General features: G+C 33.8%; 1 protein-coding gene across 5 annotated transcripts; it reads right to left on the bottom strand.

The window, feature by feature from the left end:
* Positions 1-7,411: 7,411 nt before the first annotated feature.
* Positions 7,412-24,225, bottom strand: LOC149780322 (gamma-glutamylcyclotransferase-like). Of its 5 annotated transcripts, none has more exons than XM_089937175.1 (4): positions 24,126-24,225; positions 18,986-19,117; positions 16,769-16,917; positions 7,412-10,480 (listed from the first exon to the last, which is right to left on the bottom strand). In XM_089937175.1, exons 1-4 carry the CDS (start codon positions 24,126-24,128, stop codon positions 10,204-10,206), a joined length of 561 nt encoding a protein of 186 aa, XP_089793301.1. In that variant the 5' UTR covers positions 24,129-24,225; the 3' UTR covers positions 7,412-10,203. The 5 variants fall into 5 exon arrangements, with proteins under 5 accessions (XP_089793301.1, XP_089793300.1, XP_089793303.1 ...); XM_089937174.1 differs by having other exon boundaries at positions 24,081-24,219; XM_089937177.1 differs by lacking the exon at positions 24,126-24,225 and adding an exon at positions 23,875-23,986.
* Between the last annotated feature and the right edge of the window lie 2,700 nt (positions 24,226-26,925).

Genomic DNA, 26,925 nt, shown 5'->3' on the forward strand with positions numbered 1-26,925 from the left:
TATTCAGCAAAACTTGATGGAGTGTAACTAACTTTCTGGGCATTAACTTCAAACTTTGCATCATATTTAGCAACTCCTTCTCCAGTTGTTTATTTCTAGCAAGTTTATCTTTTTAACAACTGAAATCTCATCTCATACACCATACTTATTATAGTACCATTCCAGATGCAGACCCAACTGATGCAATGCGAAAGTCGTAAATCATTATACATCCAGGTAATGTCTCCTTTTGGTATTTTTATTGATTTTACCTTTCAGTGTTCTATCAAACAACCCAATATTATTTACAGCCATCTCCATGTTCAGTTGATATTTGAATGTTTATATTTCCATTTAGTTTTGTTTTAATTGCATTAAATGAACTTGATATAAGCATCATTTAATCTAGTTGTTTCAGATGCATCTTTTTTTCTCTAAATTTTCATTCCAAAACATTGAAATTCCAATTGGTATCCTTTTATCTAATTCATCAATATGCTTTGTACCATACAGATGCTATTAGCAACTTGTCTATTGTCTGTTTTAGAGTGTTCAAACTCCCCATCTTCATCTTTTGTGTTCATGTTCAATATGTTGATTGTACTCTTCCATAATCACTTTAAATGGTCATTAACATCATGTAAATCAACCTCATCCTTCAGAGTGGTAACTGGATTGATTAGATCTGTATATGGTTTAGGTCATACTGTTATAGTTTTCGGATTCTGCTGCAGGTATTCTGCTTTACAGATGACATGTAATTTTTCTTTGGTTTGATTTTAAAATTTGACTCTTTTGGCCTGCAAGAACTCACTTTCCTTCAGAGATGATGCACTATTTATCAAGTAACTATTCTGTCAGGTAAAAGTGTATTGGCTATTATGTAGTCAACTGGAACAGTGGCCAGAAAAAAAAGTGATATGGTTACAGTTGCTTCAATATCCATGATGATGATGGGCAAACTACAAACATCAGCAATTTTCAGATACCTTAAGCTACAAACATCAGTTTTTCTAATACCTTAAGCTACAAACATCAATGTTTTTCAGATGCATTAACTAGGCCATGGTAAGAGCAGAGATTATTATTGTATGATAAATTGTGTTGATGATGTTGTTTTCTTCAATCATTAAAAATCAACAGGTAAAATCTATGGATGTTCATTAGTCAAAATTATCAAAGCATTCATAGGATTATACAAGTATTCTCCTGGTATTCAAAATATAATTGTGTTGATTTTATTTTTCTCTAACGACATGCTTTGAACAGACAATGTTTCCCCTGTTATTCTATAACTGTTTTGATCTCTAATGACTTGTTGTGTACAGACTTCGTTATCTCACCAACTTTAAAACTAAAGTAATTTAACTTTTTGGTCAAACGAACAAGATGGCTAAAACAGCTGTGCCATTATTTATCAGATAAAATAAATTTTATGTGAGCTTTGTCATCTTGTATCATTTATTTTCTCTTATGTTTTGTCTTGTTTTCTCTCTCTCTCTCTCTCTCTCTCTCTCATTCCCTCTATTATTGTGAACATTTTCCTTTTTACCAGTAATGTTCAACTCTGCATGGATCCTTTTCCTTTTGTGAAGAAACCATTTCAGGTTTCTTGTTAACTCTAGGTTCTTCCTCATTTTAGCCTTCTCTGTGTCCAAGATTAATAACTTTATTGCTAGAATACTGCATGAGCCCCTGGCATGCTTTGCCCCTGTAATCTGTCCTGTAAACATCATCAGCAACTCCTCTAATGACAACTCTTGTGATAACTATGGTTAGGGGCAGGCACACACACACATGAACAACAAAGCAGACAGTACGCATTATTTATTCATTACTTTCTACCTTTTTAAAATTAATATGTTTGAATATGGTGCAAATACATTTAATCCCAGTTTGAGTGCCAAAATCCAATAAAGTATTTAACATTTGATTTCATGCTTATATCTTCAAGCTCATTCTGCAAATGCTGAAAAGATGTCAGTTGGAAGAAATCTGCTAATCAAAGACTTTCAAGTAAAACATCTGGCAATATTTTCAAAAATGTACCAGTTTCATCATCAAAAATATTTCATGTTTTCTCGATTTCCTTGTCATCTTTTCAAACTTCATTTACCATTTATCTGTGTGTGTTTCATTTGTAATTGGTAACATTTCTTGTTTAGTTTCAGTAGGTGGAGTTGTTTCTATTTTTGTCTTTCATAAAATCCTTTTCTATTCCTATTAGACTTTTGTAAATTTTAAGCTATTTAAATAAATCATAAAAGCTGAGGAAGGAGGTGATGATTTTGATAATTGAAAATTCATTGTATTCAGATGATTATGTAATACATGCACAAGTTCAAATACAAGTTGACAATATAGTTGCTCCAAGTGAAGGTCCTAGTATTTCACATCAGGTTCTCAACTTGTACAAGATGTAAATTAAGGCTTGGAATGGATGAATTAAAATATGAACTGGAAAGAAATAAGTGTAAAATAGTCTATTATGAAATCCTGATTTTTAAACAGTTTAAAACATTGTGAATGGCAACATCAGATCAATTTTAGCTCCAAGCACTATAGCAGGCCAGACTGAAAAGTAGTTATTAGTCAGATTCAAATGGAAACACACAAGGCGATAAATGGATATTACCATTTTATAAGAAAACAAAAATCTAAAGTATCTGTTAGAACTTACTGTAAACAAAGACAACCAACGGAAGTACAAAGAAGTACAGATGGGAACAACAGATCAAGTGCAATGCTTAATTAACAGTTGAGCAAAGCAGAACATTTATGATTGCAATGAAAGATTCATGACAGAGAACATGCACCTACAGTGAAAATATTACTAACAACACAAGAGGAAACAAGCTTAAGGGATTATGTAAATGTTGCTGAGGTTGTCAATTTAAAAATTTCATTTATGAAGTATGAAGTCGATATGTAATAAAAAATGATTGAGAAGTTTTAATTATCAGCAAAAAAAGAAAATAATTGCACATGTAACTGGGTACATAAAATTAAATACAAGTTAATGTTCTGAATGTCAAAACACATTTGGTCGGAACAAATGTTAATGAAAACACTAAATTAAATACAAATAAAAGTGAAGAAAAGGGGAAAAAAGTATGCCTAAATAAAAATATTTTACCAAGGCAGATGGGGTGGGGATGGAGATGGCGTCAAGCTGGCACCCAACCCAAAATGAGTGTGAAACAATTGGAACACTTCCAAGAATAAATTTTGCCTAGAAACACTTAATATGTAGGAGATTCTAGTGACACCCACCAGTTTCCATTCAAGAGACCACTTGCCTACCCCTCCCTCAAAGGAACAAAATAGTTTATCTGATGAATGGTGGAAGATTTTTTCAAATTTTCAAATGTTATTTATATTTTTCCCTTGAGGTAAAACATAACTCACATCAGTTGTGACTGCTCCAGTGACCTAGTGGTTACAGCATTTACCTCGGATTCAGGAGGTTGTGGGTTCAAACCCCAGGCAAAGACTTTTAAAAATGGTACTAACAGCTGCCTTGCTAGGTGTTCAGCATTAAGAGGTTAGTGTTAGGATTGGTCGGTCATGGAATTGTATAAATCCTTTTATTTATTAAATACATGTATTCGGGTTTCGTTTTCGTGTACAACGATACCCGAGGGTGATTTATGTATATTGTACAATATTTTGAAATAGTGAGTTCAGTTCAACCTATGCCACACGTGCGAAGTGCTTTCAATGGGAAAAACCGAAAGCTTCCAGCGCATGGACAATGTATTATGATTTCGTCGGTGTATAAATGCCTCACCGTAAGATTAAATCTTCACATTACAGAACGTCTTGTCACTGAGCGGTCTACTTTAAGGACTTTCACATCTTCAGCTGTAGAGGTATGTGAATTATTAATTTCTTGTGTTTAAGTTACAACTATTGTACTACCACGTTTATTTTTATATGTTTGTTTTGTAGCTTCGGTTTACGCAGTGTAATTCAAATATTTTCTATTCTGGTTTGTGACTTAGCTGCATTTTTAAGAAACGTTTAGTACCAAAGGATTCTTGTCAGGCATGGTTAGATTTACTTCTGAACCTGTTTGTTGTTTTGTAATTATTGTGTCAATAATGTAATCTGTATAAATTAGCATATATAATGTCATTAAGTTTTATTGTATATGCCCGTGTCATGCTTAGTACATCGTGTTAGATGTAGTTTCAGCTAACCCGAGTTATCGGAGTCAACATGGTACCAGCTGCAGCTGCAGTGCTAACCACAGAAGTCGACCATAGCAGCTGTGAAGCTAAACCATAGCAGCCATAGAGCTGAGTAAACAGTGTTGCTGGTCAAGTAGCAAGTGATCGGGCGATGCTGACCGAGATTGGTGGGTGCTGATTGCTTGATTGACCAACCTGGAACACTGACGGCTTGATTGGCCAGTGTGACTGGTAGCTGAGTGTGCTGGTGATGGAGTGTCTAACTCCATACATGTAATCTTTTAGCTGTGGGCTAATTTTTGGGATTTGTAAAACCGTGTGTTTTTTGGGACTGTAAAGATATTTGCATATCTGTCCCTTTTGTTTACATAATTTCACTATTTGAGTGAATACATTTTACTATATGAGTAAAATACTACATTTGTTTTTACTATTTGAGTAAAACACATCAATCTTTTCGTTGTGAAATCACTGTGAATCATTCACCCCTTCTTCTTGTACTGTGTCAGGTCATTTATTTGTATTTTCATTATTAAGTCCATGCGTTTTATGTTAATTGATCTGATATTTGGATCATATAAACACACACATATTAATCATAATTAATTGCTTATTCAAGTCATTTGTTATTAAACATTGTGTTTGTATCACCATCAAAAGTGTTCTGTTATGAATCTGAAATCCCACCCGTGTTATCTTTTAACAGTCAGCCTGGTGTCAGGATCATATGACTGGGTGGGACATTATGTTACATGTCTGCGGCATGATGCCCCAGTGCTAGACATCACTATCAACTGCCTCACTGCAGACATCATAGTGATATGACTGAAAAATGGTTAAAGCTACTTTAAAAATCCAAATCACAGACACACATTTACCTCAATTTACTTACAGAATCCTTGATCAAAATGTTGCATGCTAAATATATAATTTTTCTTTTACTGCATATGCCTCTAATCGGTCAATTGGAAGTATTCAGTGCTACACAGTGGACCACACTGACCATCGTTATGGTATTAACAGATCACATAAAAAGATCACATTTTGCCTCCAATGATATCAATTTCATTCAATGTGTCAGAATTAAACGATGGCAACAAATTCTGCCATGGGTAAAGTACTGTGTATAAAATGTTCTGTCATCTCTTTTCTTTGATGAATTACAATATATCACAAGTTGGCCTGATATTACTCACTTGATTAACTGACATGTTAGTTTTTAAATGCAAATTTATGTGTATTTAAACTGGAATGGAAAGATAACTTTGGGGTACTTATTTACAGCACTGTATATTAGTGATAATGTTCCTCATCTTATTGTTTTAGACCAAACTCAAAAGATTCAAACATGGCAGATTCTCTTGCTTCATGTTTGAAATTATATATATATATATATATATATATATATATATATATATATATATATATATATATATATATATATATATATATATATATATAAATGCTTACATTTCCTTATGGGTTGTAATAAATTGGTCCAAACAAGTAATGTTGATTTTCATTCATTGTACATGTTAAGTGGTTACTCTGTGGTATGAACCAAGGAATAACTGTATATCCTGTTTGCCAGGGTTTATGCTTTATGTTTCTTTGTTTATGTCAACAACATCAGAAAAATTCACTCCCAAAATGGGCAATGGGAATAAATCTAAAGGACACAATACAACAAGTTCATCACAAGACTGCAATCAGTTACTCCCCAAAAACGATGCTGCATCCTAAACAAACTTACTACTGTTTAAAAGAGGTCCATGTGCAATCTACCTCCTTAAAAATATATAGGCAATAGGCATTATCTATATCAAATGAGTGCTATGAAGTCCTGCCACCCTACATCCACAAAGCATCATGTAGTGTTGTTCAGTCAAGATGAGAATTAATGGTGTTCATAATTCATAGATCTACAACTGCATGGGCAGTTACAACGAAACTAGGTAAGTATACCCAGATATATGGACTAGCTTAAATCTTCAATCCTAACATCAGATATGACAAGGAAGTAGGAATATGACAGGTTGCGGATGGTGGTGGAGGAAACAAATAAAAACTTGTAGAATTGAGGCACAATAACTGTAATTGACTGGTTTTCAAGAAACTATTTCCTACACTGGGAATACATCTCAAGACTTTGATCGCTGTAACTGGCCTAAGTGTGGAAGTCCCCAAAACCACCCAGAATCCTGTGTTAGGATACTGCAGACTAGCATGTCTAAATCTATGGTCTATAACTCTTTAGATCGAAAAGAAAGTGGTTCTACCTGGAGTTTTCCGTGTTCTTCATCCACCAGTTATACTGGCCGCCATGGTGTTAAACAAACCACAACATCACCACTGAACAGATTTGAAAGACCTTCATGCAGGATGTTTTCTTTAAATTTGGTCAGATGCAGTTAAGGTGTTTCACAGATCCTTTCTTTCTGTTTTTTTACAACAGCAGCTATATTTTAGAGGTAAATCAGCATCACTTCTATAAAGTTCAAGGTCATCTATGTCAGAATGCTTTCTGGCAATTTGGTTCAATTCTTTTAACTGAATTTTAAGAAGTCATTTAAAGGATTTTATATTTTTAGTAATAACAACCTATTTGAGACAGATGAGAGTCAGCTGAACAAGTTAGAAGATATGTATGTAGGATGCTGTCTTTCAAATTTGGTCAGATTCTGTTTCATGGTTTGTTTTTTTGTTGAGAAGTTGTCAAAATCAATAACGAATGGACAACACATGATGGACAAAAGACCATACCATAAACTCACTTTGCCTTATTTCCTGGTGAGCTAAAAATTAAATATATACTGACCAAGGAGTTCATACAACTGCACCCTTAATATTTGTATCATGGGCCACTGAAATTGCTTTGATGATTAGATGACTCTTGATTTGGAGTCCAAAATCCACACTCTTTCAAACTGTGTGCACAGTACAGTGAAGTTCCACCTCCTTTGCCAGTTATTTGATACAGTACAAGTGTACTTTTACCTCAGTAAGGTCAGTGTCACTAAAGACAGACAGAATGAAATAGTCAAGATAAAACTAAAGCAGTAATTCTCCCAAAGATAAGCTATAAACCAATTTCACTGATGTAAAGCAAATATCACCAATTCTATCATTATCCAGGTAATTAATAATAAAGAAAAATCATTTAGACATTGAGAGAGAGAGAGAGAGAGAGAGAGAGGGGCATAGAGATGCATTAAATAATGAGACAAAAAATGAGAAAATATGATGGGTTCAGTATATTTCATTTAAAAACTTCAGCTTCCATCTGAAAATCAGAACTTGTGTGTGAATCCAAAGAACTGTAACACCCTGAATAATGGTATAACAGGAATGTATAATATTGCATTAACATTGAATCATATGCTTAACAAAATTTATATTACACTGAGCTAAAAATAGCTACATTATTAAAAGAAACTTCTTTGTATCAGCAAGAATAAAACATCCGTAAAATTTAATAAACAAATAATATTTGATAAAATTAACTTCCAAATATCATAAACACATTTATAAATACTATGGGTTGGTGGTTCTTCTTGGGATTTTTTTTGTGTTCATCCTCAACCAGATATACAGGCCACCATGTACAGCCTATGTATTGAAACCCCAAACAACAAAAAATCAGGGGCCCCGAGTGGCTGAGTGGTCTAAAGCGCTCTCCGTTACGGATCACTGCCATCTCACCTCTGTCTGCGTGGGTTCGAGTCTCGGATTCGGCCAATGCGGGTATGTGAGATAGCTTGCCAGTAGCTTCTCGTGGGTCGGTGGTTCTTTCCGGGGTTTTCCCGGGTTCTTCCTCCACCATTAATACTGGCCACCATGAATAGCCAATCGTGTGCTGAAAAATTGCATTAAACCCCACAACAACAACAACAAAAAATCATACAGAGAACATGCATGCACATTATCCTATTTAAACTAATTCATGGGCTATGTACACTCCTAGGGTTATAGTGATAATGCTGGTGTCTCGATCATTATAAATAACATCTGCAATTATTTGTAGGAGTTTTATAGCCAAGAAATTAGCAACAGCACTGCCTGGAATTATTGTCAATCTAATACACAATACACTATTTTTAGAAAACAGCTGGACAGACAGGTTGTTCCTCTCCTAGCTGAATACGTTATTTATTTTGGAATTAATATTTGGTATACTGCTTGCATTTTTATCAAAATTGTCCTTCTAACCACAAAATCAACATTTCTTTCTTACCTCAAATGCAATTAAATTAACAAAATTTGGTCAAGGTATCCGGTATTTAAGTAAAATTATTGTGGAAACAGGTATTCTATTTTTGAGTCGCTGTCACCTAGACATTTGACCTTTTGAGCCTGAAATTGGTAGATTTTCTCACCGTCCCAAATACAAGCTACATACAATGTTTTATGATGGTAAATGGTGGTGGTTGTTGTTGTCGTTGTAGGGTTTAATGCCATTTTTCAGATCTCATATCATGGTAGTTTTTTATGGTCTTACAGTGGGCATATAAAAACACAGAAAATCCTTTCTTAAGGATCAAATGATTGTCACTGACAACAAAGTATAATTTACTACTCTTATTATCAGACACATATTTGCAACATATAGAAGTTCCATCAGTTTGTGCTAAATTTAGGTTTAACTGTACAGTTGTTACTTACTGTGTTTATAAGTATCATAATGTACCTTAGTATGTTTACTTAGCCTAGTGTAAGATTACCAAAAGTAGAAAAGATAAGAAATAAATATGAGCAACCTTTGAGAAATCCATTTCCCTTTATAACAGTGGGTATCTGAATATTCAAATTATCTATGCTATCAGAGTTAAATTTTTTAACAAAAGTCTTTTGTTTCAGCAGTTCAAAAATGCAGAATAATAAAATGGTTAATGAATAGATTACAGCCTTCTGTACTTTCCTCAGCAAAAGTGAAAGTAAAGCAGTCTGTACTACCAGTCTTTCTCAGTGCCAATGCAGTTCCCAAATCAACACAAAATATTTACTTTGATTGTTTGTTGTGCTTTATGGCACATCAAAACAAGTCAGTTATTTGAGGCAATTGGAGTAAAGTGCTTGGCCCAAGAGCACACCAAGGTAGCTGAATCAGGTTGGTCCGATGGTAGGATTCAAACCTGCACCCTTCCAGTTTTTAATCTCACATGCTAATCACTGAACTCAAACAGCGACTCTAAATGTTTGCTAAAAGTTGGTCCAATAAAATAATTTGAATGACCAAACATAAAATGCCATTGAACAATGTTCACTTTATGAGCCATCCATTTAGTATGTATGCATGGAGGAAGATTTGAAGTTTGCATATGTGTACATGGGATGGGGGGATGGGAAGGGGGAGTAAGACCAAGTAGTATGTATGAGCATAATAACAAAAACTATATTATAGCTACTATGAGAAAAACCTATGTGCCTTAGCCAGCAACAAACAACCTTTAGTCTTCGCACACTTTCCTGCTTGTTTGTAACTCCAACCGATTTTAATACTGAAAAGCATCAAGGATATAAAAAATGCAAAGAACTTCATTTCATTCATCAATTTGTAATTTCTAGCCTGATTGTTGCCAGGAGGTCCCTAACACTGTTAGCTTGTTAGGAGACAGAAGCTCTTGATGCAAGCAAGCATACAGACTGCACACCATTCTTTTCTGGTTCCAAGAACAATCTACCAATCTACTGCATTCAAAACTGTGTCATCTGCAACCAATATTTGCAATGTCTGATTTTAATATGTCTAGAGAAATTGTGTGTTTTCATGTGTGTGTGGAGGGTTACTAAGCATAATTGTATGATAGGGGAGTAAGGTAGAAAAAGTACGTCATGCAATGATGTGGAGGGGGAAGGGGGTTGAAAATGGCTGATTTTATGCATATGTACTAAATGGATGGGCACTTAGCAATATGTTTAAAAATTATTTTCTTTTGTTACAATCCTACAATATTCCACAGATCTGCCAGGAAAAAATACAATTTATTCTGTAGATACTAGAATATCCACGAAGGAGATGTATGCCACAAAATCAGCTTCCTAGAAGTTGTAAAATCCGATTATATATATCTACATTTCCTTGGTAGTTGTTATGTTCTATAGCTTTCAGTTTTGCAATGTAGTCTGCTGGAAGTCCATTTTGCTCAGCTCCACGTATGATTATCTCCAAATACTGTGGAGAAGGGCGTGCATCAAATTCATCACTTGACCGACTGAGCATGTATGTTCTGCAATGTAGGGTTTGGCCCTGTTGGGAAAAGACGTCCACTTCTAATGGTTTATAGACATCTGCATGAACTCCTTCCTGCCTAAAATATAAATAACGACTCTCTCTTATTACCTGAATATACAAAGTGAGGAGAAAGATACGAATTTAAGCTGACCAGACAAATCACTGCTGTTATAAAACATGAGACCAGGGGTCAGGCTAAGACTTGAAATTTATGAATAAGTGACTTCTCCTTTTGGACAAAACAGGGAGAAGTGAGAGCTCATCAGAAAGAAGTGGATGCGAAGCAAGAAACGCAATGTATGTGTGTGTGTGTGTTCTCTTATTTGAATTATACCCTTTATTTCTCAGTGTTCATATTTGCATTTAATATTTGATTTGAGCAATACTTTATTTTCAAGTAGAAAATTTTAAAGATATTTTCGCTATATAACTCTAAAAGAGAAAAATAGAAAGTACATTGCAACAAATTTTAAGTGAGTAACCAGATTACATTATTGTAATTGCAAGTTAATAAAAATGCTTAATCAACTACCCTAATAAATTTTTTTGTTTGTATTTTGTTCTTTTGTTATACTTTCTAAAAATGGCACTTTCAAAGATTTCTAAACACGTCTGAAACAAACCCTTTACCAGGTACATGAGGGAAAATGCACACGTGTCTTAAGATTGTACTGTTTGTAATAATTTCAATGTTGCAGATAAAAGATTACCTTAACTATTCATATATAACTAAATTGCATATAATTACAGACAGTCATGGCTCTTTTACAGTCGGCATATGAACTAAGTCCTTCTTTCCAACCGAATCAACACAGAAATGGGTCAATCTATTTTCAGAAGGAGTGGTTTTCGTAATGTAATCATTCACTTTATATAGCTTCATTACAATAGTCCATTGATAGCATTGCACATTTGCGGTTTATTAATTTGTCTACATACTTTTTGGCATTGGTTAAACAGTATATGCTTCACTGCTTTTTTCCATATTTTCACAAATACAAGTCAAGTCAGAAAACAAGTCTGACCTTGCAACACTTCTCGTGCATTCCACAACATAGCATTGTCCCATACGTTTCTGACCTACATAATTGCATTTTAAAGTTAAATCTTAAATATCATAATACCTAGACTTTGCTTTCTATGAATTGTACATTTTTCTGAATATATTTGCCAGATTATTTACGAAAACAGACAATCTAATAAGCATTGTCCGCAATTATTTCCCGGTTAGGCCTGGTTCACTTACAGCACAGTTTCATGCTAATTGTATGACAAAACAGTGTACAAGAGGCAGTTAAAATATCCAGATCACCGATTCATTTCTCAAAACACAAATTTCTATTTGCATACTATTGTTAAAGTTCCAAAACACAAGTTTTGTATGTGTTTACCATCAAAAGATAACACACGGAAATCAGGCAGTGATAGTTGCTACATAGCTTACTCGGGAAAGGTTTAATGGTCAATCAGCTATCAAAATACATGCCTTTGAATGTGCAAGAATTTGTTTGTCAGTGTAATGGATATCAAAACTAGGCATAGCTACTGATGGCTTGATGAATACATTTCGCTACAATACAATACCAGAATTAACCTAAGGTGAGGGGGCATCTCAGAAAGTATGGTCAGTCAATGTACCTCTAAAAAAATCAGAGTGAAATGATTTTCGCTTTCTTAACAGAAGAAGGCAAAGTTTAAATTTTTTGGTGACTTAATAGCCCACTTCGCCTGGTAGTGTGACCCCTGTGAGACCCTAGTGGGTCCTGAGATCACTCACCTGGCAGACATTTGCCTAAAAGATGCAAGAGCAGTTGGCTGAGCAATCTGGGTCAGTAGGATACTTTCTATAAAAATTATCTTTATATGTTGTTGATTGCATTTATTATGAAAACAACTGTTAAAGGTTTCTATATATTCTGCATCTTCATCCATATTTGGTATAATGTGTCAAATACTGAAAGGGCTTAAGTATCAGACCACTTTTTTTTTACTAGCAGAGAACCAGTTGGGGGGGAGGGGGGATAAAAAAAAAAAAAAGAGAGTACTAAATATTTGGAGATGCACAGAATGGCTAGTAAATTCATTTAATTTTCTTTCATTTATATTTCTTTGACTGCAATCTATAAAAAATTGTTTACAACAAAATATTTACTTTTATCTGATATCCTGGATTTAAGGCCTAATGAAAACTTAGTGTGAGGCTATGTTATTCACTGCAGAATGGGCATCCCCCTCCCATGTAGGGGCATGAGACTCAAGAAAATGCGCGAAATAACTGTATATTAAGGTTGATAACAGTTTCTCAACCTCTTATGGATGGAAGCATGAGTGGTTTTGTATGCCAACCTAATGAAGAACTTAATTTTATTTTTTAAATTATTAATAAGGTCAATATCCATGACAACTATCCATAATCTGCATCTCTGCATTTTTTACAATGTCATTGCTGATGTTTAGAAATTATAATACAGTGGATCATTTCTAGAGCAGACACAAGTAAACATGCATATAATTATGGAAACTGAGAGTATAAGTCGAATCTGCACATTTGGCAAACTTTCCATCCTTCATCCTTATATAAGTTGATGCTGAGTATAAGATGAGACCAGATCAACACCTCAGATTGTGTTTTTCACTTTGTTCCACACAGCATTGGGATTTTTATCCTCCCTGTGATTCAGTAACCTTTTCAGTCAGGATCATTAAATGTAACTAAAAGTACCTAATTTGTTTCACAAGAAGTATTTTAAATGTATTATGTACTTTTATCTACATATAATGATGCTGACCCGAAAATTTACTGAGTTACAGATAGGATAAAAATCGCGATGCTGTGTGGAATTTAATTATAATAACTTCCGGTTTCATAAATATTAAAAGTATCACTGTATGTTATTTCAGATTACCTACAATAGGGAAATTGTATCATTAATACTAAAATGCATTTTCCGAGGGTGGGGGTGGATGGGGGGGGGAGAGATACAGAGAGAAGGATGCACACGTATTTCCATGGCATTTTTCTTTTTGGCACCTTGAGTTCAGCTCTTTGTGGATTTTTTATTTTTAAAAACTTATTGCCCCCATGTTGCTGAAGCTTTTGTCAAAGAAAGAAACTATTAATAAATGAAACAATAAATGTAAACTATGAAAATACATACCATACTCCTTCAGGGTTTAAATATTCACAATAGTTATTTCCATATAGTCTCCATTAGGTTAAATTCCAAGAATGACCTGTTTGCTTGCTGTCTAATTTTCTTTGCAAGTATAACAACCTCTCCATTTCCAACAATTAAGATTTTGTTTAAAGTGCATGTACTCTTCCTGTACTTAGGCAGCAAATGCTTTTTATCTTTGCTCATGCTAGATGTAGTTTAAATTGGTGTCGTTCTGTCTGCAAGTTCCAAAATGTCACTGGCTGTGAAATTTACAATAGTAACCACCTGGTATTTCCTTTAACTATATGGTACGGTATTCATAATACCCATGGGTAGCCTCATTTCCCTATTGGCAGCCTCACTAATCTGATCTGGTCTGCAGAATCTTGACCTCAAATAGGTGTCAGCTTGGAATCACTGAATACAGCCATGGCATATTTAATTAGTATGTAAATACCACTACAAAGCTCATTCTTTTAATAATGGAAGTGGAAACAAAAATTAGAAGGAGTTGCTTAAGTAGTGGTATTAATTGATAACGGAATATGGTACTGCACTTGTACACAAGTAAAATCAGTCATCATGTAAGTGAACAATACAGATTTACAATAGTGAAGACATCTCTGTCTGTCCGTCTCTCTCAATGGGGCATACAGATTATTTGATCATTAGGAGCAAGAAGAAAATTGTGATGGAATATGTCTTTGTCATGGCTATTCATCTTCTAACAAGTAAATTCTAATGCACATATATGTAATTAAATTTAAACAACGTATATTACAAACAATGTACATTACAAGTGCATGTTGCTTTAGCACAATTACATCTATGTTAATTTTTAATACTGACGATCATGTAATTGTTTGAAATAACTCACTGTGGGATCCTATATTTGTTCATACATGATCTCTTCCCAAAATGAAATATTTTTACACATTTTTTTTCGTACTCTTGGCGGATTATTTTCTATATGAAAAATATGATAAAGCAATTTGGATGACATAGTCCATATATAAGTCGATTCGGAGTATAAGAAGAAGCTAAGATTTTTGGGTAAATAAGTATCATCTTGTAGGCCGGCAAATACGGTACTATCTGAATCAAATGTCACCTTTTTTTTTTACATCTATGTGAGACTGAAATTTAAATTCTTATAGACAATATATTGGCCATAATTTTTCATCATTAATATCCATTGATATCCATAGTTATATTTGCACTACAGCACAGTTAACAACTTCCTAAAATGCATGAAATTGACTGTAGGGGCAGAGTTTGGTTTTTGGTCACCGCATTAACTGCTTTGTTATTCTGTGTTACATATTTTACTTTAATGTAACAGCACTGAGTTGTAGGGTTGAATATTGTTTTCCCAACACCTAAATTTGTTGTGCTATTGGATATATCACATTCAATACTCTCTGTGCCAAGGTTTTAATTAGAGGGCATTGGTAACTTCCCCAACACATGTCTGAACTTAGAAATGGTACATGCATTTTGTAACTTTTAAATTACAATTAGGAACTGCGTGGTAAGCCCTTTCTCTTGGAATAAATTATCTTTTGTGCAATATCTTGTCATCTGTATGCTTGATGAATTTTTGATTATTATTCACTTTTTGTCATCTTTTTTTCTTCAATTATAACTTACATTACTTCATGAATGCTGGTGCTTTCTTGTAAGACTGAATAATGATTTTTTTTTATTCACATCCTTTGTTGGGAATCCCAGGCATGCAGATCAACTTATAAATCTTTGGGTGTAAGTCAGCTTTAGGAACTTGTATAGCACCAAAACTCTACGGCAGTAGCAGGATCTGAACATGTTTTGTTTTTTTCTCCAACAAGATTGTACTTTTTCTCCAAAAGTCTTTTATAGCACTTTTGTGAAGCATTCTCTATTGTTTTCTCACTTGTTACAAACTAGTTATGACAATTATTCTGTTTTGAAATAAAGTCTCTCTTTTGAAAATAGCCTATGGTTTTCAAAGTGTGACTGCAGTGTCCATTTGCAGTGTCCATTTTGTACCATTAGATTTATAGTCTGCACCATTTATATTATTTCTTTGCATCAAGGGGAGTTAGTATCAGCCGACAGTCTGATCATAGCAATATTTTGGCCTGTGGCTGCAAATCCCGAAGTTCATAAATTTCTCATGTGATAAGTGATGCAATGCAAACTGAACCTTTTGGCTGCCATAATCGCTTTTTAATGGGTGATTAAAAAAAAAACTAATTAAGAATGTTTTAGGCATCCAAAATATCTTCTTTACACCAGAAATCAATGAAAACAAAGGGTTGTCTAACTAGATACCATGCATATCAGTATGTTAGACACTGGGAATTAAGAAAGACATTAGACAAACTATTAAAATCCAGTTATCTACATCTATAATGTATGAACATGGTTAACATTTTTTGTAACTCAACATTCGTTCTTATCATCTGTCAGTATTACATTACATAAGGGTTGATTACTATCACTGTGCATACTTAGAAATACCACCCAACTGTAGTAAAGTGTCTTATCCATGGACACACCATGGAGATGATCCAGGAAAATCTGTTGATAAGATTCTAACTCACATACTCTCAGTCACAAGTCCAGCATGACAAACACAGAACAGTGGCTCCATGGTAATGGTATATGGCCTAGAACTAAAGTTAATATGTAGAAAAACAGTTTTCTTCTTCAGTCAAAGTGACTGTGGCTTCTGACCTTCTCACCCAAAAATCAGTAGATTTATTTTTCATACCCAATCTCATGTCATCCAAAACTTTCGTGAAGGTACATGGTTGAAAAATGAAAGTATTGTGCAAATTTTTTTTCTTCTTCTTGAATCAGTCATAGTGACCTTGATCTTTGACCTTTTGACCCCCAAAATGATTGGGTTCTTCCTCACACCAAGCACACTCTAGCAGGTCTGTGATGCAGAAGAAATTTTAATATGTGAAAATCATTTTGCACCCAAAATCAAAACCATATATATATATATATATATATATATATATATATATATATATATATATATATATATATATTTCTTCTTTCAGTCACCTAAACATTTGATATTTTAACCCCAAAATCACATACGACAAGACTATATGAAATGTCCATAATATTTATGCAAAATTAGTTTCAATGCTATTATTTAACAATTGTATCATCATACAAATTTTACAACTTTTAGAAAATTTTAAAAATACCAATCCAATGTCTTCTTGTGTTCATTCCTCAGCTCCCAGACACAGCCCCAGACACAGGTTCCATAACTTTGGTAGATACTGGCAGGCGCCCCCTTCCATCTGCACTCCATTGGATCATTGCCATATGAGCAGAATTCTAATGCATAGTCCTCCAAAACAATCATAATATCGCTACACTATGTTGTCATATTTTGGGTAAAGTTCAAATTTCCAAGGGAAAGTACAATTTTCTAGTAAACTTACCTTGGGCAAACTGACTGTAATTAAATTTGCAAAGATCTAACTTACCAGTCCAGGAATAAAACAAAAGAAAACCAACAAAATAATACAAGCATGTTATTAAGAAAGATTTCAAGGTGTAAAACAAATAAAAACTGGAATAAATAGAGAGACAATGTCATCAAATTAAAAAGCAGTCTATAAAACTATGTGTGTCTGTGTGTTTAATTTGGATTTTTAACACAGCTTTAATAATATTTCAGTCATATCTCTATAATGTCTGCAGTGTGACAGTTTATAGTAATATCTAGCACTGGGGCATCATGCCGCAAACATGTAGCATCATGTCCCACCCAGTCACATTATCCTGGCACCACGCAGACCAGTCCTAACACTAACCTCTTTATGCTGAGTGCCAAGTGAGGCAGCTGTTAGTACCATTTTTTGGCATGACTTGGCTGGGGTGCGAACCCACAACCTCCTGCATCCGAGGCAGACGCTCTAAACTATACCAGTACTAATGATGATAATACTATTTCGCTAACAGAAAAATAAAATGATATTAAATCAGAAAGAAGTCTGAAATTGTTCTGATAAATATTTTTACCACTGTTGCAAAAGATTGTGGAAGGAGATGAGTTTCCTTGATCGACAGATGTATTGAGACAATTCATGACAACTATCGGTGAAGAAAAGTTTAAATCAGAGAAAGTTTCAGATGAAAAGATTTCATCATGCTCAAGATCCAGTGTACTGGTACAAAGAACACAACTGTTGATAATATATAACCCAAAATTCTTAAACTCAGTACCAAAACAAAATAAACAAGCAAGTATATAAAAAAATGATTCTTTACTTCAGCATACATGCCAATCTAAAGGCACCAATGAAATCTCAGCGGGGAAAAATAATCTGAATGTAACAAGTGTTTTCTGTCTTAATTACAACAAAAATGTATTCAGGATATTTACATTTCTTTTCGATGTCAAAGTCAAACATGGCTGATCACAAAGTCAATTTTAACAAAACTCACAACAAGCATGGTAAAATTCTATAAAGCTGAATTGCACACAATAGATAATCCTCTTTCAATTTTAGCAGCACTATTAATTTCTTATTTGCCCCATTTGGCATGTTTCCAGTTAAAAATACTCCCTCTTCTAACACTTTCCACAGCCACTGAACACTCCTGAGCAACAACAACAGAGCCCAATTTCTCTGATAATTGTGTCAATATGTCAACTTCTTGACTGGTTCAAAAATGCTTCTTTGTATAATAAATTCAAGTACTAGGATTTCAACTTCATGAAACCAGTCTGTTCTCTACAAATCTCTTATGCTAAGAGCATGGTTATTAACAGAACACTATGTAAACATTTTGGGAAAATAGATGACTGTATACATCAGCCATGTGGCTAAAAGCTTGTTTTCCTGAATTTTCTCACAAATATGGATTAAAAATGACACTGTAAATTGTGATTGCTGTATGTTTGTGTGTTTTAAGGTGTATGTACCTGAAAATGTAATCTATACACAAAAGCGTAATCCATACACAGGCCATCATAAAAATGTAATTATATCTATCAAACTGTATTGATTACACCAAAATCATAGTGGCTGGCAGGCATGTTTTGGACAAAACAAATTATCAGCCAGTAAGCATTTTGCCAACTGTGTAACAGGTAAACATTTCAGCAACTTCCTTCAGCCATTTCTATTAGATTTTGGGAGTGGATACAACTGTTACTTGGTTTTAATTGCTATCACCAAAGAATGGCAGTGGGCAGTGCACAAAGGCCATTACTTGGCAGTCACCAAGAAAACTTAATGGAGAAATGTCTTGGCACACAAAGTATATTCTGGTTTAATCTATATTTTCTTCACAGCATTTAAAATTGTTGTTACTTTTAAAAATTTGATGGAAAAAAGTTGTCCCTTAAGTATAAAATTTAAATGACTATGGACAGAAAAATTACGAAGAAGGTAAACCTATAGTACCTTAAGTTTAGCAGTTGTAACAAATTCAGCACTCGGATTCAACATTTTTAGCCTTTCCTTCAGCAGATTACTTCCGTATGCAAAGTACAAAAATTTCCCTCGTCTGGCCATGATGCCAATACCTTCAAAACTCTGAAATGATGAAAGATAAAATTTATAATTATTTGCATCCATACAACAGGATTTATTTTTTTAACTTTTACATGTGCCTTTTCTTTACTTTGTTTTAATTACTTGCATCTTTTATTTTACAGATCTACATCAATTTCTTTTTGCTTAACTGTGATAGCAATGCTTGTGTCAGAAAAAGTACATGACCAAAAGGTAAGAGATATGTGCAATTGAAAATAAAAAATTGTTGTTACAGCCTGAAAATGTAATCAAGTCATCTACTGTATGCATATGCATAATAAAATGCCCAACCAATTTTGACTGGCCACACTGAAGAATCTTGACCACCACTAACAAAAGATGCATTTACAAATATTCTTTAAATAAACTGATAAAATGACCAGTTCTGAGGTTCCTCAAGCCACCACCGATACTATATAACATAGGGACTGGAAACTTCATTGGAGCTGTCCAATATCACCATTTCCAGTTTGATATGCAAACCATGTTCCCCAGCCATGCTCTATGCTACATGTATGAGGATCTGATTGATGTTATGTCCAAGAATAAAAAAGATGAACTAAGCTGGATGTACATCTGTGATGCAGGCATCAGACTGGGACCAGGTTCTTTTCTCAGTTCTAGAACCTTCCATCTTAATACAAGGAAGGTATCATGAATGATCATATATAATCAATAGCTTGAACATCGGACTTAGTAACCTGGAATGTATTAAAACACCTGGCAGGCTTACTTTTCTACCACTGAATAATGCCACCCCTTTTTCCTAGGTTTAACTGACACATAGCCATGCTGGCTAGCCATGATGATGAAATATGCCAACTGCATACCTGTCAACATTTCAAAAGCCAATTATGAAGAATGAATTAAAAAAAAAAAGGGATATTGGGACCTAAAATTGGGAGGTTGTTCAGGGCATTTTTTAAGCCTCATTTGTACCAAATATTGGTTGATCTTTCAGTTCCAATATGTGTGCAATTTTCAAAGGATGCACACTTTTTTTATGTGATATGTCTTATTTTCTTCCAGGATCTGACCTCTTTTCATATTCTAGTCAGCTGCATTATACAATATCTGCACAATAGCTTAAGGTTAGTCTTAAGTAAACAAGCAAGAAAGACACCATAACTAATTAACGGTTAATCCATATCATTGCAAATATTTTGTAAAATGGACTGGCCCTCCAATATAATTCAAAGAAATCTTGTTCTACAGTGTATATTATGTAAGTATCAGTAACTGATTGGCAAATTAACTATGCCCAATGCGCTATTTTGTGGTAAATATTAATATGTAGTCTCAAGTTACCATACATGTGGCAACTATTTTCCCCACGTTTTATATCCCATATTTCCTTATTCTCAACTCGAAAGGTATTTAAAATTATTACTAAATAACATTTATTCTGAATTAAGTGTTTTTGAGCACACATAAGCTGCGTGGTACATTTTTGCATTCCTTCTTTTAATTTAATGATGTTAATTAACATGCATATATATATGGTAGTGCCAGGTGTTCACTCATGTAAGTTTCTTAAGTGGGAATTGAGATGCTACTTCATTCACAGTGATCATTCTTTGGATTGAAACTAATTGCTGATAAAAAAATTTTGTGGTTTATTATCTGCTTTTAGTATTGTTGCAGTGTTTTTAAAAATGCACAAAATGACAGAAATAATGCTTAAACTTAACATTTTATTTACTGAAGATAAAAGTTCTTTGTTGTTGTTGTTGTTGTTGTTGTTCTAGGGTTTAACGCCATTTTTCAGCACAAGATAGGCTATACATGGCGGCCAGTATTAATGGTGGAGGAAGAACCCTGGAAAACCCAGGTAAGAACCACCGACCCACGAGAAGCTACTGGCAGGCTTTCCCACGTACCCACGCTAGCCGAGCTTTGGACTCGAACCCACGCAGACAGAGGTAAGATGGCAGTGATCCGGAACGGTGAGCGCTTTAGACCACTCGTAAAAGTTCTTTGAAGTGTGATAATAATTATTTCATCACAACAATATTCAAAGAAGATAAAAGAGAACATGGAATCTATCGACTACATAAGATATATCTATTTATGCAGAATTCTTTTAGGAGAAATTAAAATTGAGAGACATAATGTAACAAGCATTAGTTCTATGCAAAAATCTGGAGATATTATGAAATCGGAAGGTAGGCATGGAATGACCCCAAAAATCAGGAGGTTTTTTTTCTCCCAGAGTGAGAGTGACAGGTATGCAACTGGAAATCCTGTGTTCTGCTGACTGGTGTGCAGCTACAATCATTTATACAGTTTTTCTAATTGATGTGCACCTTCTACTGTGCATACTTAATCTATAAGCAATATTTTGCATTTAATACCAACAGAAAAGGTTCAAATATTTTGTATTTGAATGTCGTAAATGCCAAGAAAATCTGAGTGATTCTGTTAGGTCAGTCCTCTGACATGAGAGTTTGTAAATGATCATCATTATGAGCATTCAAGAGCATTCAAAGCTGCATCAAATCTGCCACTTTTAAGTCCTGCAGTCCTAAAAAAAATTGGTCATTGTGACCTGTTATTAACATATATATGATTAAGTATTGTTGTTTTTGTAAAATTTCTATAACTGTTACTCATAATCATGAAAAGAGATATATGCAAGCACCCTGAAGAGTATTACACTACCATACCACAAGTAGGTCACTGTTACATATTTTATCTCATGTACACTTTTTACATTGCTTGTGCATTATAATAATATAAAACCTAGGTCACTGTGACAGTTTACATTTTCCTGTTTCTGCGCACCTTTCTGATGTTCAGGTGAGTTTGTGACCCTTTTGCTAATGTGCAAACTTGTCATAGCCTCATCTATAGAAATACTACATCATCATAGCAAAGAAAACTCTGGCGTTTCAATAAATGCAAACATGATTTACTGTCTTCTTTTCTTCTTATTATTATTATTATGCAACTACTTCCTTAATAAAAATTGTGCACTCAAGAATGAGACTAAAAATTCTTAGATTTTTATCTGTAATTATTATATAAAAAATAAAACAAAATGAATGGTACAAAAATTACAAAGGTAATGAACTTATTATTGTTGTTACTCTTAAATACGTTCCCACCACTACTGAAATAATAAACTATTGGTATTTCAGCAATTTTAGCAGGTGATTCTTTTATAAAATGTCTGGAAAAGTCACAAATCTTGAGGACTGCAAATTCAATATTGAGATCATTCATCATCTTGCCAACTTAATTATAACTATTCTAATAAATCTGTGTATTAATTCAATAACTATAAATTGTTTCATTAAAAACAAGAAGCATTTATTGTTCTACAATAATATCAAGCTTCAACAGCAAGCTTCAGTTACCACTGTCATCAGTGACAGAGCATATAAGGTGGGAAAAAAACATAAATGTAAAAAAAAAGATGTTAATATTACTTTTAAAATGCAAAATACCTTGAGAACAGCGATAGTAAGTCATAAATGGGTCATGTATTGGCATTTACTCATCTTAAATTAAGTAGAAGTTATTTTAAGATTTGATACTTAATTTGTTGAACCAAAGTCTAACCCATCCAGATAAATGCTCTGCACCTTAACTGTCACCAAGAAACTTTCAGATGGAAATTATCAATCATCATGGATTTTTACAATAGTGGCCATATACTAAACTGGGTCAAGAAAAGAGCATGTTGAGTCTAATCATCACAATATTGGGCAGAATGAATTTGTTTATTATGTGTAGCTTTCATGTGACAACACAGCATGATATGGATTATAATGGATCACACCTTTAGGTTGATCTTGTCCAAAAATGTCCGGCTACTTTAACATTGATGACTTATGGGTCATTAAATTAATGAGCCTCCAAATGAATATGGATGTGTAAGGGACCAAATAAAGAGAAAAATGTTGAATCAAATTCTAAAAAATAACACATATTGGTATTACTGACATAGTGTTGAAAACCTGCATGACCTGATTGACTGTCTGTCTCTCTCTATTTATGTAGGTGCACTTAAGCTTTAATTTTCAGAAATATACTCCTTTCATATTGATACTTCTCATTACTTAAGAAACATCAGTTGTTACAGCAAACTATGGATAACAAATGACGATAATAAATTATATATTCCCTCCACACGCATTTCATTCAGGGAGAAACTAGTGTGTACAATCACCAGTTAACACTCAATAATAAATTGGTGAGTGTACACACTAGTTTCCCCCTAAATCAAGTGCCTGTGGTTCCCTCATACTTCTCTGACCCAGTGTCAGAAGGTTCGTGTATTGCGTCAACCATTTTGACCAATATCACCTTTATACCTAGTCCTACAACGTAAGACACATCACTCGATATTTTTGTTCTGAGGGATGATATAGCACTAAAACAAAAACGTGCTTTGTCTTACATTGCTTTATATCGAGAACAGGGAGTTATGGCACTGCGTCAAAACTGGATTTTAAAACTCTCGCACATACTAAAGTAAAATTGCTTTAATCGTTCTGTCCTTACTGTCGTGCCCAATTTGTTACTGAGGTATATCCAAGTAGAATCAAGTAGTCGAGTCTTTCAAACTGTTAGGCACCGTTTCAGGAACTGGGATGATGGAACAAATGATTCGGAACCACCTATCGGCAAAAGTATCCGGTTGCCGCCTCTGGCTGGCCAGAAGAACACAATTAATTTTACTATATGTTCTCTACATTTGTTTCTCAGTACTGACCTTTCCACAATAAAAATCATATGCTAATCTAAAATACCTTCAAAGATGACTTTACGGTGAAGTTCTGGTCAAAGGCTGACCTGCTCTTTTTTTTATACGCTAGACTGTCATAGCAACATTTAAACAGAACACAGATTTCACTTCCTGATCATCACCAAGGCCTTATTACTCACTGTGCACTGTCGCCGAAATACACACGGACAACCACACCCTGAGCTCATATTCTCAAGAATAAACAATTACCTTTAAATCCCCACCAAACATGCATAAATAAAACTCTTCTATCACCATCAAAATGAGAGGAAAATATGTTCTAAAAATAGACTAGAACTACGGGTACTGAACTGGAAGTACTAATTGTGACCCCATTCCGGCTGTTAATTTTTTTGTTGTTGTTGTTTAGGCCGGTGCATAGAATCAACGGAACGCAACGAAACGCCGGAACGCAACACAAACACCGAAACGCAATATCGTATAGAATATATACCATAGCTGGAAATAGTGAAATTTGCGACATTTTTTAAAAAAGAAAATAACATTTACTATTAATAGTGTATAATACAATTTTTATATGAGTTTAATGCTTAAGCTGTTACTAATAAATTCATATTAGTATTGATCTATTAATAATGCCAGGATGAATAAACTTCGTGAAAATCAGCAATTTAAATAGCCGTACAGTGTAACTGTAACTATCAAGAATTATGCGTGGACAATTATTTTAATGATTTAAATACAAAGATACATGCAAAAATGGCACGTCAAATAATTTCTGTATTTATTTTGGATATATATCCCAACAAAATTTTGGGCCCGTGATTCAGAGTAGTTAAAATTTCCATATCGATTGTTCAATGATAATAATATTAATAATAAGAAAAAAAAAGTACATGCAGTTTTCCTTTTATGACAGCTTTTCTTCAATACCCATATATATTCACTTCTTTGTAAATGGCATTATTTGCCTATATTGCTAAAACATTAAACTGCAAAAAAATTAAGCACTGGTCATTGAAGATTAACACCAAGATTCCAGTGAACCACTGATAGCAAATGTCAGATCTTTGCAGATTATACAGATTGCAGTGCCGGTATCAGGAAAGACTCAGCGATCACATTGTGCATTTCAAACTTTCTTTACATGTTTTCTGTATAATTAGTATTTAATACGTCACAACACTTTGATAATCCCAATTAAGACGCAAATACAAGTCTCTGCAATCACATCACTTTCCTATGCATCCAGTCTCAACAATTACTGAGACACTCCTGACTTAACTACCCAAAGCGATTATTGGTAAACTTTAGATATATGATACTTGTGGGGCTTTCTTCCCTTCACTCATAACGTTTTATCCATCATCATTTATACTTTTATTTCAAATTCATATATCTTTTAATGAACTATTCTTATTTTCTGTTTTCTGATATTTTGAGTAACTTCTATATGGATAATTTATCTATCTTTCAAATTACTTTTCATACTGAAACATTTTCACATGTCATCTAAAGATGGAGATATTGAAAATAAATACCTTTAATTATGTACTTATATAATGAACACTTTGCCATATTGTTTCAGCATAAATAATTGGTGTTTAAGCCATTACACCTGTATTAAAATGATTTTTGTTTTGCACAGAGAAAATGTATGCTGTTTAATGAATGCGCTTTATTCAGATCTCACATAATGGTTTTTGGACCAACAGTAGAAAGAAGTTTGATTGCTTTCATGTCATTGTCTTAGAGACATTGTTACATTTCTGTAACAAATTTCGATTCCATAATTGGACTTATCTATATTCATGTAATTTAAGATTTGTATGTGATTGTTTTATTTTTTGAATATCCAATAAAATTTTCTGATTGTATGAGACTTTCTCACAGCCACATATTTAATCTCAAGTTGTAACACTGTTTTCTTGACTACCCAGCTTTTTTGTATATCTTTTGATCTACACTAGAGAAACACAGGCTTGGAAAATTATGAATAAAGGTGTGCAGATTAGTATCAATGTTTGTGTATATAATGCAGTAAAAATGAACATCATTGAATTATTTACATTATTCATTAAGTTTTGATTATGAAATTCATAGTTACCATATCAATCAACACATTCTCCTAATAAATGCATTTAATGACCATTTGGTATTCGTAATCACAAAAGACCAAAATGATTAAGGCCTGCTCAACCATAGTCTTTGTAAATTTATAACAGAGATATTGATTCACTTTACTTCAAATGTTCTCTTTCACAGTTAGTATTTGCCTTCTTTTAACTTTATCACATTCAGTAACTTAGTTATTTCCTTTTTGGTACCGGTCGATTTTTACCCTAATCACCTCTCCCATACACATTTTTAGTGTAAAGATATGAAGGCATCTCCAGATGCAATTGCGGCGGATAATATGGTCCTATTGGCATGTTTACTTTGCCAATGGGGCATATGTATGTGCTATTTCAGAATATGAATTGATGACAATGGCATGTTTCTTCGTAAAATTGTTTAAACTCTGCAAATCTTTGGTCAGTTGGCTATGTTCATTAGTGAATCAAGATAGATGGCTGAATTTCCCTGTGGCAAGTGTAAACTGGAATATGACCATAATACCATTCAGTACTCAGATTGTTGTAAATGGTACCATAGGAGATGTATTGATATGTCTCTGCAAGAACTAAAATCTTGGTCTTTAAAATCACTACTAATCATCTGAGGCTCTCTGGGCCGTGAGGCAACAGGAATCTCTAGATGTGTTTTAAGATTAAAATAAATGTAACAATTCTAAAGATAAATAAAAAAATTAATTTAAACATAGACACTGTGTGTACCTTAAAACTATCTTTTTAGATTAGGGAAAGTTTTAAATACTCTAAAAAATATAAACAGGGAGGGACAGGGATCCTTAATGGGGAAAGTACGAGATAAGGACGTCATGGGGCTATGTCACATGGTACCACGCAAAGTGAACAGGCCTATGAAAGAGTTTTGGAAAACTACCCCAGGTAGGAAAACTTACATGCATAACATAAAAACAAAGACTCTTGTGTAATTTTCTCTTCAATTTCTTTCCTTCAACTGTACAGTT

Source organism: Sinohyriopsis cumingii, chromosome 16, assembly GCF_028554795.1.
Source record: "Sinohyriopsis cumingii isolate HCF-2022 chromosome 16, ASM2855479v2, whole genome shotgun sequence".
In the NCBI taxonomy this organism is placed as follows: domain Eukaryota; kingdom Metazoa; phylum Mollusca; class Bivalvia; order Unionida; family Unionidae; genus Sinohyriopsis; species Sinohyriopsis cumingii.

Excerpts from the sequence above, each read along its gene's own strand:
- LOC149780322 (XM_089937174.1), bottom strand. The coding sequence starts at position 24,128 with ATGGTGATAGAAGAGTTTTATTTATGCATGTTTGGTGGGGATTTAAAG. Across the intron at positions 19,118-24,080 it reads TGTTTGGTGGGGATTTAAAG|AGTTTTGAAGGTATTGGCAT; the intron begins GTAATTGTTTAT and ends TCATCATTTCAG. Across the intron at positions 16,918-18,985 it reads TTACAACTGCTAAACTTAAG|GACTATGCATTAGAATTCTG; the intron begins GTACTATAGGTT and ends ATTGTTTTGGAG.